This window comes from Melospiza georgiana, chromosome 13, assembly GCF_028018845.1.
Source record: "Melospiza georgiana isolate bMelGeo1 chromosome 13, bMelGeo1.pri, whole genome shotgun sequence".
In the NCBI taxonomy this organism is placed as follows: Eukaryota; Metazoa; Chordata; class Aves; order Passeriformes; family Passerellidae; genus Melospiza; species Melospiza georgiana.
This window is the reverse complement of record NC_080442.1, coordinates 5,319,349-5,333,766: the sequence shown is the minus strand read 5'-3', so window position 1 is coordinate 5,333,766 and position 14,418 is coordinate 5,319,349. Positions and strand designations below refer to the sequence as shown.

Below are 14,418 nucleotides of genomic sequence, written 5' to 3'. Positions count from 1 at the left end.
TGCTTTGTTTTATTTATTTTTTTCTATCTGGTGAACATTTTTATGTAAGTGAATTCCTTTATTGGCACTGTAACTGTCTAATATTTCAATTAGAGAGTTTTACTTTCCACATAGAAAAATTATGCAAACAAACCAGTGACAGATTAGTGAAATATAAATGCACCTTAATGTTTAAAACCTACTTTATTGATCTTGTTGAAATTAAAAACATAGGTTTTCAGCTTAAGAGTAGCACAAGATGATCTTCATGCACAGAAACGGGTATGAAATAACTTAAAATAGCAATTTTGTGTTAGAAGCAACAAGAAAACCACTTTAATACTCTGGTGACTAATGAAATACAGCCCTGCCCACAAAAGGCATGAATTAAGAAATACTAAATTCTAGAGACTTAATCTATTTCTGTATTTTAAACAAATTTACAACCATTACCAAGGGGTGAAAATTAATGCTGAAGTTATTTTTCAAATCTATATACCAAAATAATTCTTACAAGTTTTCCTCTCTGAAACACACTTTACAGTAGAGTTCTAATGAAAGCAAACAGTACAAAATTACTTCCACCATATATTGTGAGAGGAAAGTATTAACTTTGCAAATTTACACTAAATATTTCATGACTTCGGCTAGAATGCTTTTTGTGTTGTAGTTTCTGCACAGTCTGTTCAGTGTGTCGTGCTGTATTGACCAGTAATTTTATTCTAGAAACTCTGAATGTAAGAGACAAGTCCTAAATGGATTAAGACAGATCAGCGGTTTGGCTCTGGTGCCTATGTTCCAGAAATACATTTCATCCCTATTCAAGGGGATCTGAATCTATTTTTTCCTTGCTTACTAAGCTTAATGGGTGCAAAAGCAACTCATTGCCCTCCCTTCCCCTCCCCATCAGATGCAGATTGTCACTTGAGTCATTCTGATCTGTAACTATCAAGGTATTGCTTCCATTCCTGCACCTGACAAGTAAATATGTATTTTCATACTTGTTAGTATAGCACAGGATTACCCCTCCTGCCAGAAGCAGGCTTCTTACAGCTTCATTTTATTAATAGAAAGTAACTAAGTGCAGTAATATCTAGTATGACTGTTTACGGCTGGTTGTTTCAGAAGTAAAACAATTTAGGAGTAACATCCCAGCTTTTTTATACAGTCTAACAACATGCTGGAGGAGATTTATTCCTCCCACACTCAGCTTTTTGTGAATAGGGCAACATTTCTTTCTGTGTTTTCCCAGCTGCTGCTTCCTTGTTTCCTTCAGATTAATATTGTTAAAGAAATTCTGAATTACCATTGCGCACAAGATGGGGAAGAATAAACTTTTCAAAGTCCTATTGCTCGCTTTGTTTTTATAATCCTAGGGTGCTGTTTTGTCTTATATATTGAGTTGATTATTGGTACTTGCAACAAATCTTAGATCTGTAAGATGTGTGAGGTTGGTAATGGAACTTTTATGGAAACCTTATCCTGTTCTGCATCATTTCTTTGTCTCAATAACGGGCTGTGGTCTGCCCTGCCTGTGTGAGCTACTAGAGCTGTCTGCCAGAGATCACTTTCAGCACACCCTTTAGAGAACTTCGTGCCAAGCATTCCCCTCTCATAATAGGATTTATTTTGCTTATGGGTAAGAAGAAATGTAGCCCACATTTGTCAGAATTAGTGCAATGTGAATACTGAAACATGCAGCTACACATTTGACAAACACTGCTCAAAGAATAGCACTGTAAACAATTTTAAAGAAGTTTCTGTAATAGCATTTTAATGTGAGAGCTCCTGTAGTTATTCCTTTGTGCCTTTCAGTCTTAGGAAACTATTGCCCTACTTCTGATTATTTCTTTTTATGAGAAATAGCAATACTTATTCCAACATGGACTTAAGAAGCGAACTGCTATGTTCACAGAAGTCTGAATTCTAGGCATTACAGAAACAAGAATGTCTTCAGGTTCTGAAATATGTTAGTGAACAAGAAAGTGTTCTCTGGGAAGGGAAAAAAATCCCAGCCCTTTTGATTTTTTAATTTTTTTTTTAATAATTATCACTAGAGTGGTATGACAGTTTCATTAAGCAGTACTGCTATCTAGCAAAATATATCATGAGCTGCAGGAAACATCCTGTGGAACAAAAGAAAAAAAAAAGAAAAATGGAAGACTATATAAAAACTTGTTATGTTTCAATCTAGAAGAGTTAGTCATATCTGCTTTATACAACAGAAAGATGTTTTAGTCATTAAGGTCATAAAGTAAAAGCAGTATTGGAGAATGGACACACTGCAGAAAAATGCTTCTGTAAAAAGAGGACAAATGATCAGGTGAGTATCAGGAACAATTAAATCAGCAGCTTTCTAGTGGTTTGGTTCAACAGACTACAAACTTAAAGCATAAATCTTTGTTAATACTTTTGATGAGAAAATACTTCCTTTTGTTCACAGATCTTTCTTAATGCTTGGAGGAAACACTTTTTATTCTTTATAGAAGGAGTCTACTTCATTTCGGTATTTCTCGAGCACAGCAAGACGCTTCAGCTTCATTGTGGGACCTTAAAAGAGGGAGAATCAATTCCAGAAATAGGAACAAAAATTCCTACTCAGTTTGTGCTTCAGTGCCTGAGTATTTTATTGAAGAGCCTGTTGGGAAGAACACGCTCCCCTCTCAGCACAGATAAATGCTAAAAGTGAGAAGTAAGTGTGAAATGTGAGGTGGCCTCCACATAAGCATGAGGACTTAAAGGGAGCTGCAGATAAAGTGGTAACTGGCTACTATTTTTTTGCTAAAAATACATTTTTAGAAGCTTTTAAATGATTCCCAGTTTATTCAAAGAGCCTGGTAATATGCTTTGGGCTCCATTATCAGGCTTCCACTATCTTGCTGCTTTTTTTTGTTTTCTTTTAAAGAGAAACTTATGATGCCTTAAGTTTTAGCTTTTATGTTTTCCAGATTAGGACTGCTTTAGTGTATAGCTCTCAAACTCCATAGCCTGTCAGCTACTGTTCCCCCACTTTATTCAGAAAAAAAAGTTTCTCTCTAGGCCTGAAACCCAAGGTTACCTTATTTTCACAGGCCCCAAAAAATGTAAACTACAGTGAAGGGGGTGGGGGGGGCAAACTAGGGGAATGAGATTCCACTGTCTGAAGCTGTAACTGGACATTAACCTCCAATATGCAAATAGACCAAACTTAGATCTGTCCAATCAACATGTGATGGTTGTCCATCTTGGGTGTGACACTCTGTGACACTCCTGCACTTTTATTGAAAGGCCTTCACAAGGTGTACCTTGTGAGGGCCTTTCAATAAAAACCTATCCTTTCTCTTTTAACTCTGTCCAGCCTCTGTTCTAGGTAGCCATTCCAGGCATCACTTTCACTATTGTTACAGGAAGTTATTAATACTTTAATGCACATGGAATTTACCAAAATTGTTTAATTACCCAAAACAATCAGACATTTAAGAGCTCTACATGCAAATGAGCATAGATTCATAAATGTGTGCGCAACAAAAACTCCAATTTTTGTATTTGTTACCACACACTGCGTAACCATTTTTTCCTCCTGTACTGAATATTCTTAGATTAGCAGCCTCCTAACTTTGTGTACCTCAAGATAAAACAGTAAGTCTTACCTAGTTCTCCCCCAGAAATGGAAAAATCTCTTGGCAGGACGATCCATTTCTGAATGCAGTGAACCCTGTTGGTAGCAGTGCTGTTGACTCTGTCGATTCCCTCCTGGATGGCTCTGTAGATCGCCTCGTCTCTTGTGGCTACAATCTCGGACACTTTGGTGGCTTTACTGCCACTCCTCTGGCAGAAGTCTCTGGCTTGCTCTGTGAGAATGTCAGTAGGATCAGATGTATCTGGGTCCAGCACACTCTAAAATACCAAATGAAGTGAATCATTAAACATTCACTCTTAAAAGGCATTAACAGAATCTCCTACCAGGCCCTCCCCCTTGGGAAGAAGGCTCAGGATAAACACCCAAACATTCTGTAAGCCTTAAAAAGCAGAAACACCTACAGATCATAAAGGGCTTTACTTTCCACTTGGCTACCAAATGTAAATATTTTCGGCTTATATGCAGATGTCATGAACAGACTTAAAACGTGGGAATGAATTAGGCCACAGAGTCCATCTCTGACCTTGAATTTCTGCCATATTTTCCAAATGACTCCATTGTTGCAGGGAAACATTTAGCTCATGTTCAATGGAATTATTATGGTGTAATGTAAACAGCTTGAGATAGAAGTGTTCCTAGACTTCTTAAATTAGTATTTCTATTGTACCTGAAGATAGAGAGTATCAGTCATAGAGGTAAACAACTTCAAAACACCTAAATGGCATTCACTAGGTATGTTCACAGAACTGAAGTGCAAATGTTTCAGGAGAACAGTAATTTCTCTATTGAAGCTTATACCACAGCAAGGCTATTAATTATTTTGTTCCATGGTCATCATTCTTGTGCTATAAAAATAACAAATTGTAGAGAAATGTTTCTGTTGGAAGGTTTCTGAGTTTGCCCGTAACAGAAACATTTCTTGGTTTTGCTCATGTGTAAGCATAAAAACTATTGTTGTGTTCTGTTACAAAGGCTTTTCAATCTTCCAGCATTTCTTATATAAAAATTTGCATTTAAATAGAAAATAGCTCTTATTGTACATGTAGGGGAAACAGCAGTAAATATGTGGATGTTTAGCAGAGCAGGTAACCCTAGGTTTACACCCAGCAGGATTTGTCTGTAGTTGATACATATTTTTTCCCCCTGCTAATATCTTCCTATCTAATTTTAGGTCTTTTAACAAATGGTTCAAAATTATTATTCTTTTGTTAGGTGCAGGTGTATAACTTCACTGAAGGCAACATTAAAACTGGTTTACCTTTAGGGTCAGGAACATAGACAAAAACTTCTTCTTATCTCCAATCACCATAGCATTACTAACAATTGGAAGTTCTTTTTTAACAGCATCTTCAATTGGAATTGGAGGCACGTTTTCACCTCCAGCTGTAATAATTAAATCTAGGTAAAAAAAGAAAGGCTATTAGTTGCATTCAAATAAATTCCAGAGATCAGGCTGATGTCTGGCTCAACCTGCTCTTCTTATTCTGACATAAAAAATACGAGATCTTTTTTCCAAGACAATATTCTTCAAATACCACAAATCCTATTAATTAGCTTCAAAACAAAAATGCTACTATTTTTCAAATGTGTGCTAAAGTTCTCAGCTGTCCCTCAGTATATTTGCTCCAGATATTTTTTACATTATCCAGTAACAGCTTATTCTCAAGGGACTGTTACATAACTGGAATTTTTCTTTGAGAGATCATCTCTTCCAAATTAGCATAAGATTCACCCACTATTCTATTATTGCTAATAACTTGCCAAAAAGCAAGTTCATTGTTATCATGATTAAAACCAATTCTTGAATCCACCAAGAGGGGTCAGACAAAAATAAGTTACTACTGGAGGAAGGTTTGATAAAAGCAACATTTGTTCTAAAGTGTAATATATATATTCCATGAAATTATTACAAACTTGAGTATTCTCTAAGTAAATAGCAATTCTTTGCTTTTGTTATATTGGTGACTTCCAATTGTGCTCAAATAATTGTTTTTGCAGCAGTTCAGAACATGCTTCAACAAATAACAGAGACACACTTTTATAAGTCTAATTTTTCCTTTCATTCCACCCTCCTTTTGTAATAGCCTTGTCTTTGTCTCAGATCCTCTACCAATCTCTCTGGCCCTTAGTTTTTTATTGTCCTTATTTGGACTTGGATTTAAAACTTCAATGAAACTGGACATACAGTTATTTTATCTCAGATTGTCTACCTATCCTGTCATTTAGAGTAACTGCTATTAGTTCAGCAATCCAGACAGATATAAGAGAAACACAAATGTTATGAATTGAGACAAGGGGTTGTGACTGCTGTGCTAAAGGAAAATTAGTCAGACAAGAAAAGTTAAAATCAAGACAGCTGCATTTGGTGCAGGCTATTAATGCTACCAACTTCAGTCCTGATTCCTAGCAGGACATGATGGCACCTGTGACAAATTCACTCAACTGTTTTATCTCCCTAGTGGTTCATCTGAAGTTCTGAGATGATATTTACTCAATTCTTAAATCCTCCTCAGTTACATCTTGCCTGTGACCCATCCCACTGTCTGAATAGGTGTTATGGAGAAAGCCTCCAAGTCAGCAGTGACTAGTCCCAGTCTCATGAGCCTTCAGCCAGTGTCTGTAGTAACCCTGTAGTAACACCTCAGTGCATGGCTTCAGCTGGAGCTTTCCCTTCTGCTCTCCAGCTTCAGCTCTGGTCTCTGCAAACACTTAACCTAAGACCCCAGAGGAACCAACCTCTGACCTACAGCACCAATTTCTCTGTAGCAGAGGGTGCCTCTCCTTCCCCCTAAACATTCTAATGTGCAATTAAGACACTGGCAAGATTCAGAGGGAGACTGGACAGCTTAATGATATCATTCAAATCAAACACAACACATTAAAACTGTGTTAGTAGTTTATCTTGCTAATTGGAATTAATATTGAGTAAAGGAGTGGGAGATGAAAAGCCTGGTTGTAGGAACTGAATCATCTCCACCTACTACAGACTAGAGGGAACCTTCCCTGAACACAGAGCACATTGTGGTTTTCTCATAGGAAAGTTTATTTTACCTTCCTGTTAGGGCAGTGCTGCTGGTATTAGAGGAAAGACACTTCATGAGATGGACTACAACTGAATAGTGCTGAACATTTACCATAAACAGAGAGCAAGATTTTGCCTATTACCTTTAATTCTTCCAGTGACATAGAGAAAGCCATCCTTGTCTAGCTTTCCTAAATCTCCAGAATGCAGCCACCCCTCCTCATCAAAGGCTTCTTTTGTTCTGTCTTCCATATTTAAATAACCCATGAAAACAGTCCTTCCCCAGAAACAGATTTCTCCATTGCCTTCTGAATCTTTGTCCACCAGTTTCACTCTGCATCCAGGTGCTGGTTTACCACAGCTACCAGAGAAGAGCAGAAAAACCCCACAAGGATCACAGAAACATCAAACATAATACTGATAAGCTGGCCTGAAACTGCCAAAGTATCTGTGACTGCAATTATCACCATGCTGTAACTGTCCAACAGCCAGGGAATACTCCTTCATTAGGGCAGATTTGTCAGGGTGTCTGAGCACTTTCTGGCAGTCTGTCTTGGCCTGTGCTTGCTGCTTTTCCCCCCTGTATCTGCAGGCATAAAAGCACTTTTGGTTTTGAGGTCTTGCATTTCTCCCTTGGGCAAGGGCTAGGGTTTATGTCAGATGTAGTCACTGTGTTTGGCTATAATGCTGCAACTCAGTTTCAGTGCTCCTGGCACTGTGCTATGGAGTCAACCTGCTCAAATTCTCACCTGGAAATTATTCTGACTCCCAAAGTCACAACAGAGTGGCAATGCCCTTGGAAAATAAAATAAGCTGCAGTATCTTTGCTGACCTTAATAAATATTTTTTCATAGATAAAATGAAACAGATAATATTTAAAAAGAAAATAATAAAAGCAAAATTACCTGTGCTGCCTGTAAATGTAAGGCCCAGACAGGCAATGTGGGCCTGTGGTCTCACTCATCCCATAGGCCTCATACAGGGTGATGTTCAGACCCAAGAAGAAATACAGTGTTTCTGTATTGAGAGGAGCAGCACCAGAAAAGTGCTTCTGACAGGAGGAGAGCCCCAGTGCACTGCGGATTTTTGCAAGCACTAAGTAGTCTGCTAATCTTGTCCAGAGCTGCTTTAGATCACTGCTGAGTACAAAATACACAAGTCAGAGAACCTAGGAAGTTTTCAAAACACAATCAGGCATAGATTTTGTTTGGACATGTATTTGTCATTTGATTTTGGGTGTTGACAGAAGTTGGAACATAAGTAAAGTGACACATTCATCCTCCTTTCATTTATTTGGTGTTTCTCCTACCTTTGGAGCTTTCCTACCTCCAACTCTTTAGGTATCTGAATTCAACAAATACATAAAGAATCTGTAAAAACGTATTTTATACAACAGAGCTCTTGTATACGTGTTTTTTCATCAGTTAAATGTGTCTCTGACAACCTACACCATTGAAATCTGAAATTTGCAAGATCTATCTGAGAAACTGAATGATAAGACGAGCAAAGGAATATCATGGAATGATATTTTGGAATACCATTCTGCATAAGAAATTTCCCCCACTTCATTGTAAAACAATTCATATCAATAACAATTGATAACTACACCCTCCCCCCTGCACCATATTTGCTGTGTTGCCAAGCCAGACTTTACCCACTTATACAAAGAGTCTCACTGAGGCTTCATGGTTTATAACAAGCAAATTGCTACTTTCAGGTTGCTGGAAATCTCACTCATTGTACTACACACCTGTTTGAGCCATTCAGGTTCCTCTCCAAGCTAAGTGACATAGCCCAGGAAAGCATTTTCTTCTTCAGAAATCCTGACTGAGCAGAAGCATCCTTTAACTTCTCCATGATTTTCTCCCATACTCGGGGAACTCCCATGTGAGATGTTGGCTGCACTTCTTTTAGTGTATTGATCAAGCTGCCCTGTTATAATAATGAAATAATTTCAACAAAAGGCACACAGCACAGAGAAGGAGTTTTGGTGAAGTAAAACCTGAATGTTTCATTTTGTAGAACATCACTAAATATGTAGAACATAAAAAAGGGCTGGCTGAGCTCCCTTCAGTCACCCATATGCACTGATATGTTTCTGACACACTGGGGGAGGTACATACACAAGGAGAAAACCACACATGGTGAGTTCCTCCAGCATCCCTTTTCTCCAAAAACTGCTTATACTTCTTTTGCCTTAAAAGAACCTGATGAATATGAACTATATATTTTAATTAGAATCTAGAGCACTGGGTCACAAATACAATAAGCTTTATTGTTTCATAACTTTTACAATAATGGACTCTCAATCTTTATCCTCTACAACTTTTCAAATATCATATTCTCTCCTTGGGATGTTTTCTAAGAGAAAGAAGTGCAATCTAAATTAGATGTAATGTAAGACAAGGTACCTTTAGAGCATCTGGCTCAGCAAAGTAAACTTGCTCTCCCCATTTGATTCCAGTCCACAGGTCATAGATCTGTGCAGCTATGTGGCTGAGTGGGAGATAACTGACTATAGACTCCTGCTGGACCTCTGCAGGTTGCATACCTCCTGCTTTGCTGCAATGGGCTGATGTCCAAGTTATCTGTTTAAATAAATAATACAACACATCAGGTATGGTCAGGATTTTGGTTTGGGTTTTTCTCCTTTCTTCCTCTTAACACGAACTTGTTATCCTCTTGCTATGCTAATGAAACTGAAAAATCTGTGCTCACAGAAAGACATTGCAGTATTGACCACACACCAGTCTGTCAGTTCCCTGGGGACACTGCCAAAAGCCAGATTACCTTTGCAGCAATACAGAGAGCAGATAACATAAGTAAACACAGCATTTGTGCTGCCTGACTGGGCTGTGAACACTAGCAGCTCCCCATGCCCTAGTGACACATTCAGCCAGGCAGCCATGGGCTGGATGGAGGAGAAACAAATTGACCTGTCCCTTTCCACCTCTCCATCTTTGCAGGTTTTCTATTAAACTGGCACCTTCCACCAGTGCTGTATCTGCAAGTTAGAAAAGGAACAATAAATACTCAGTGATCAGTGAGCTCAAAGGACAATTCAGAATCAGCCACAAGATCATTGCCTGGTACTGATCATGCCCTGGCTAAGCACTCAGGAGGAAGAGAGCAGCTGTACTCTATTCCTCTGGAAGCCTCTGGGATTTTCACTGCAGTGGTTCCCAAGTGACACATACACACCCACCCCTCTCATGAGAGGCAGCACATACATGAACAGTTTTGAAGTTGTGTTGCTTGACTTAGTGAAGCTGGATGATGTTTCCCCCCCCTTCCTCCTATTTCCCACTTTATCTCAGAAGATGCAGTTCAAGGATGCTAAATATGCATATCTTCATCATCAGAACATAGGATATGGAAGACAAATATATGTGACGGTGTGAGAGACAATGGAGAAGATATATGTGCACAAAAATAACAACCAAAATAAACAACACCCCCAAAAAAAACCAAAAAAGCAAACGAGAAAATGCCAAGCAACAAAAAGAAACAGCTCTTTCTCAGACAAGTCTGTAATCTAAACTGGGTAGTGCAGGATACAGAAATGAGAACATTCAAGATGGCAGAGCACAGACATAAACAACATATATTCCTGTTATCATAGCACATTCCTTTGTAAAAAATTAGAAGGTACAAATGTAGGCTTGGCCTAAGGAAATAGAGATTCTCAAGAGAGGGTTTTAAGGAGCAGTGTGCTGCCAGGCCAGGCCATCCAAGTTTAGGTGGCAGCACTGGACAAGCAGCTATGGGAGACTCACACAGTAGGAAGAACAGGATGTCTTTAAGATGTGTCTGTTTTCATTGCTTCTACTTCAAGCTTCACAGTACCCAGGCACACTCACAGCAGATCTGTGAGGGTCATGCAGGACTGATTCAGCACTGCTTTTGCACATGAACGGTGGCAAACATCTCTGACTAAAGAAGGCAGCAGCAAAGCTACAGGCATGGCATGCCTTCCACTGTTTGTCAACATAAAAATAGCCTGTTTGTGATCAGCAGCCAAGAATAGTTTGGCAGCTGGCATGGAAATGACACCAGACTCCTTTGATATAAAAGAGCATAGATTTGTAACATCAAATCAGTCTTTTTGTGTCCCAAGTTCATTATGTTCTGCTTCCAGGTACTAGTGCACTAACTGGCTACATTTGGGTGAATTGCTGTTTCCACATTGTGCATGTCTGCAACAATTTCTGCTTTAAGGGGTGAGGCCTCAACTTAGACCATCCCTTTGCACAGATTCTTTATGTATTCAGAAAGGCTTCCTACCACCTTCCACTCCTGCTCAGACACCAAACACGTATCTTTCCAAGCAAACCTCTGTGGAAAGTCCTTTTAGCAAACAACTTTGCTTTTGTCTATAACTGGAAATTTTCTGTTTGCAACAACACAGGTAGGGTTACTGTCAGCACCAGCACTGAGCACTGAAGCTGTATTATCCTCCAGTGACAGACATAGAAACCTGCACACAAGTCCAGGACAAAAATCACCAAAGTAATAAATTCACACATCCATCCCCAGTTTTAATAAAATCTGCAAAAGCAGTCCACCAGGCTGTTTTGATAGTAGCTGGCTGATGTGTATGATTTGCTCATTTCATGGTGACCTATGACATTCACTTGAGAGACTTTATGGCAATCTGTGAACTATATTTATGAATTCATGCATTAGATCTTACAAGAAATACAGTGAATAAAAACTTCATATTCATAAAGAACTGTTCAACTTTGTGAAGGGCTGTTGGAATGGAGTTTCTTTCTTTACCTTGTTTGTACTTTACCAGAAACAGCTGACTGCCCTTTGCTTGGCAGTGCCCTATCCACGCTGTAAAAGCAAAAGCATTTCAGGGCTCTAGGATGTACCAGGCATCTCAAACCACAGGAATAAATATCCCCACACTTTGCTGTTCCTCTGCTACAGGAGCCTAAAGTACCCACGTTGTCATGGCTCAGCATGGCTCCTTTTGGCTTCCCCGTTGTTCCGGAGGTGTAGATCAGAACACAGCACTGATTGGGCTTTTGGGAGTTAATAATGTCATCCAAAGTACTGTCAGAGACATCACCTCCCAGCTCCAGAAACTCTTCCATCTAGAACACGGAACAGAAAATACAGGATACCAAATGACTTCCTACAAACTGACACGGTACTACTGCATCTTTCCTGTCTCAAAAATGTTAGAACATTTCAGTGCCTTGTTGTGCACACATGTCCAAGGCAAGTTTCCCCAGACCTTGGCTATGGAAGAAATATGGTGAGTCTGTCTTAGAGCTTAATGTGTGAATTACAAACAGACTATTGTGCTGTCATGAATCTTTTAATGTCTAAGAAGGAATAGTAATACTGTTACTCCTCCAACGTGGATACTATGGATAAGTCACAGAGGCTAAAACTCCATTACATTCTCACACTATAAGAATGATTTTGAGTATTATTTAAAGGAATCTGGATGCATCATTTCTAAGAGAACACTTGTGACAGCCCATCTATCACTCATTGTAAACTACATAAATATAAATATAAAACAATTGAACAAAAGCTTCTTTGCAAAAGCATCATGATCTAGATGTTTGCCCAAATTATGTGCTCTTTTATAGGAAACAGCACATGATGATGCTGGTCACAACTTCCATTCAAATTCGACTCATTCTAAGAGTAAGATAAAACTTTTATGACACTGGACTTTTGTACCACACAAATTGGCCTAGAAGAATCCTGAACCTGCTCCTCTGTATTATATGGGTTGCTCCCCAATACTTCTGTGGCACACCCCAATGTGCTGTTGAGTGTAACATTGCGTGCAATGCTAATTGGAAACTAGAGTATCACAGAATTTTTAAAGAAAATTGATAACCAAATGGTCAGTTTCCCATGGCAATCATGTGATTCATACTGTGCTACAGAAGTGTAATAGTTAAATGCAATTTAAATGCAATCATTTTTCAGCAATTTCTTGGAGCTATATCTAGGACCACAAAGCAGTAATGGGGATGATGAGAAAACAGAGGTAAAAAAGGAGAGCCTCTGCTTGAGGGTAGTTAATTTCTTCTTTCAGACATCTGGCATTGCCCTGGGCTACTAAGATTACAATAGTCAGCATCTGTGGCACCTTAACTGCCTTTTCTTGGGTGGCAAGGCTGTCCCAAGAATTATTCATCAGTTTTATACTTCCTTCCAACAAACCACATCTCTGAAAAGAGAGGCACTGCACAGCTCTGTAGCAAGTCAGGGATTTGTCACATTCTATTGCTTCCCCACAGAATGTGGCTGCATCAATTTCACAAGCTCCTGGAAAGCCTGGTGGTGTGAAGGACGTAATTGTTTGTATGTCACTGAGCAGTTTTTCCTGCTCTCCTGAGCATACTGTATTCTCACAGTGGAATGCACTGATCACTGAGAATCTGTTGCACAGGCTTTGTTTACTGAGCAGCACCTGCAACAGATGGTGTTGGCATTCCAGCATGTGTGGAAGGTACAGAAACAGTCACAGCACACTCCTGACTCTGCATTTGCCTTCTGGAAACACTCACTGCTCAGCCAGCTCTGCCCCTGCCACCGCTCATCACACGGCACAAATCCCTGTCATCAAACACCGCGTGGGCTGGGGGTTTGCTCTGCATCACGCCTCAGCAACAATCACTCTGCCTCTGCTGATCTGAGCTCTCATCTTTCCTTTAGATGCCATAAACTCTGGCACCTGTCAGACACTCACAGCTGCCCTGCTCTTCTGAGAAAATGTCCAACATGACACCTGAACACTGAACCGGTGTTTAAAAATACAGCAATTCTCAAACATTTAGATTTCAGTAAGTGCAAGTTGTTCAAGAATTAAATGCTAGCACTAAGTCTTTTTAAATAGTAAGATCATCTTTGTATTAACATTTTTATTGTACAAGACGCAAGGCATGCTCTATATCAGTATGGATAGTATTGGAACAATAACAGTTTATTATTAAGTTATATGCATGACATTAAAAAAAGCACAGAAAACTTTTTTCTTATTTGATTATCAAAACTGCAAGTATTTTAAAATATTTCTATGCTGTTCACTGTTCATTATATTTTTATATACTGAATACATTATATTTCTCTTCAATATATTTTTTCAACAGCTGAAGTTTTTCAGCCTAAAATCTGATCTGTAGTCCAGTTAAAACACTGGATTTTTAAAAAAATTACTGAATTCACAGGCACCAGGGGGCAACTTTTTTTTTAACCATTTGAGAGTACACATTCCCACCTAAAACCTACAGGTGTTTTAATAACTCAGTCAAGTTAAAAATTAGGAAGACACAAGACAGACAGTAAAGTAAGGTAGAGCTTTTCTTAAATGTGAAGTATCAAAGGTAAATTGAACAGAAAAAGCAGATAAAGCTTTTGAATGTTTTTGCTGCAGCACAGCAATGCCTTCTAAACAGCAGATAATCACAGTAAAAATGTATCAAATAAATAACAGCCAGGTATTAACTGTAACACATGGGTGTAACCCCATGCATTATTTGGTTGTGCCTCTGTTCTAGTTTCACTCACCGTGTACAAATTTGGGCGTCTCTCTGCAATGGAGTCCTTATAAAGCACCACGGCCTTCAAGTGGGGCAACCGATTCCAGATCTGTTGCATTTTTTAAAACAAAGTCATTTATTACTCATATCTTGTGTGGGCTTTTATCCACTCTAATGTTACCAAAACTGTAATGGGTTGACAGCACAAAAACCTCCCATTTCCCTTCACCTCCAAATATTCTCCCCTAAACTCATCACCAACCAGCTCAACTAGAGGTGGGAGG

At 38.9% G+C, this 14,418-nt stretch overlaps 1 protein-coding gene across 3 annotated transcripts in view; it reads right to left on the bottom strand.

The window, feature by feature from the left end:
- Window positions 1-164: 164 nt before the first annotated feature.
- The window catches only part of ACSBG1 (acyl-CoA synthetase bubblegum family member 1), a 35,080-nt gene continuing 20,826 nt past the window's right edge, over window positions 165-14,418 (bottom strand). For 2 of the 3 annotated variants that reach the window (XM_058033825.1, XM_058033827.1), the window contains 9 exons: window positions 14,163-14,243; window positions 11,573-11,722; window positions 9,032-9,208; window positions 8,371-8,552; window positions 7,526-7,759; window positions 6,764-6,981; window positions 4,857-4,996; window positions 3,609-3,855; window positions 165-2,529 (listed from right to left, as the gene is read on the bottom strand). In XM_058033825.1, coding sequence (XP_057889808.1) covers window positions 2,453-2,529; window positions 3,609-3,855; window positions 4,857-4,996; window positions 6,764-6,981; window positions 7,526-7,759; window positions 8,371-8,552; window positions 9,032-9,208; window positions 11,573-11,722; window positions 14,163-14,243 — 1,506 coding nt within the window. In that variant the 3' untranslated portion in view covers window positions 165-2,452. The remainder of the gene's footprint in view (window positions 2,530-3,608; window positions 3,856-4,856; window positions 4,997-6,763; window positions 6,982-7,525; window positions 7,760-8,370; window positions 8,553-9,031; window positions 9,209-11,572; window positions 11,723-14,162; window positions 14,244-14,418) is intronic. The other variant, XM_058033826.1, reaches the window with a different exon arrangement.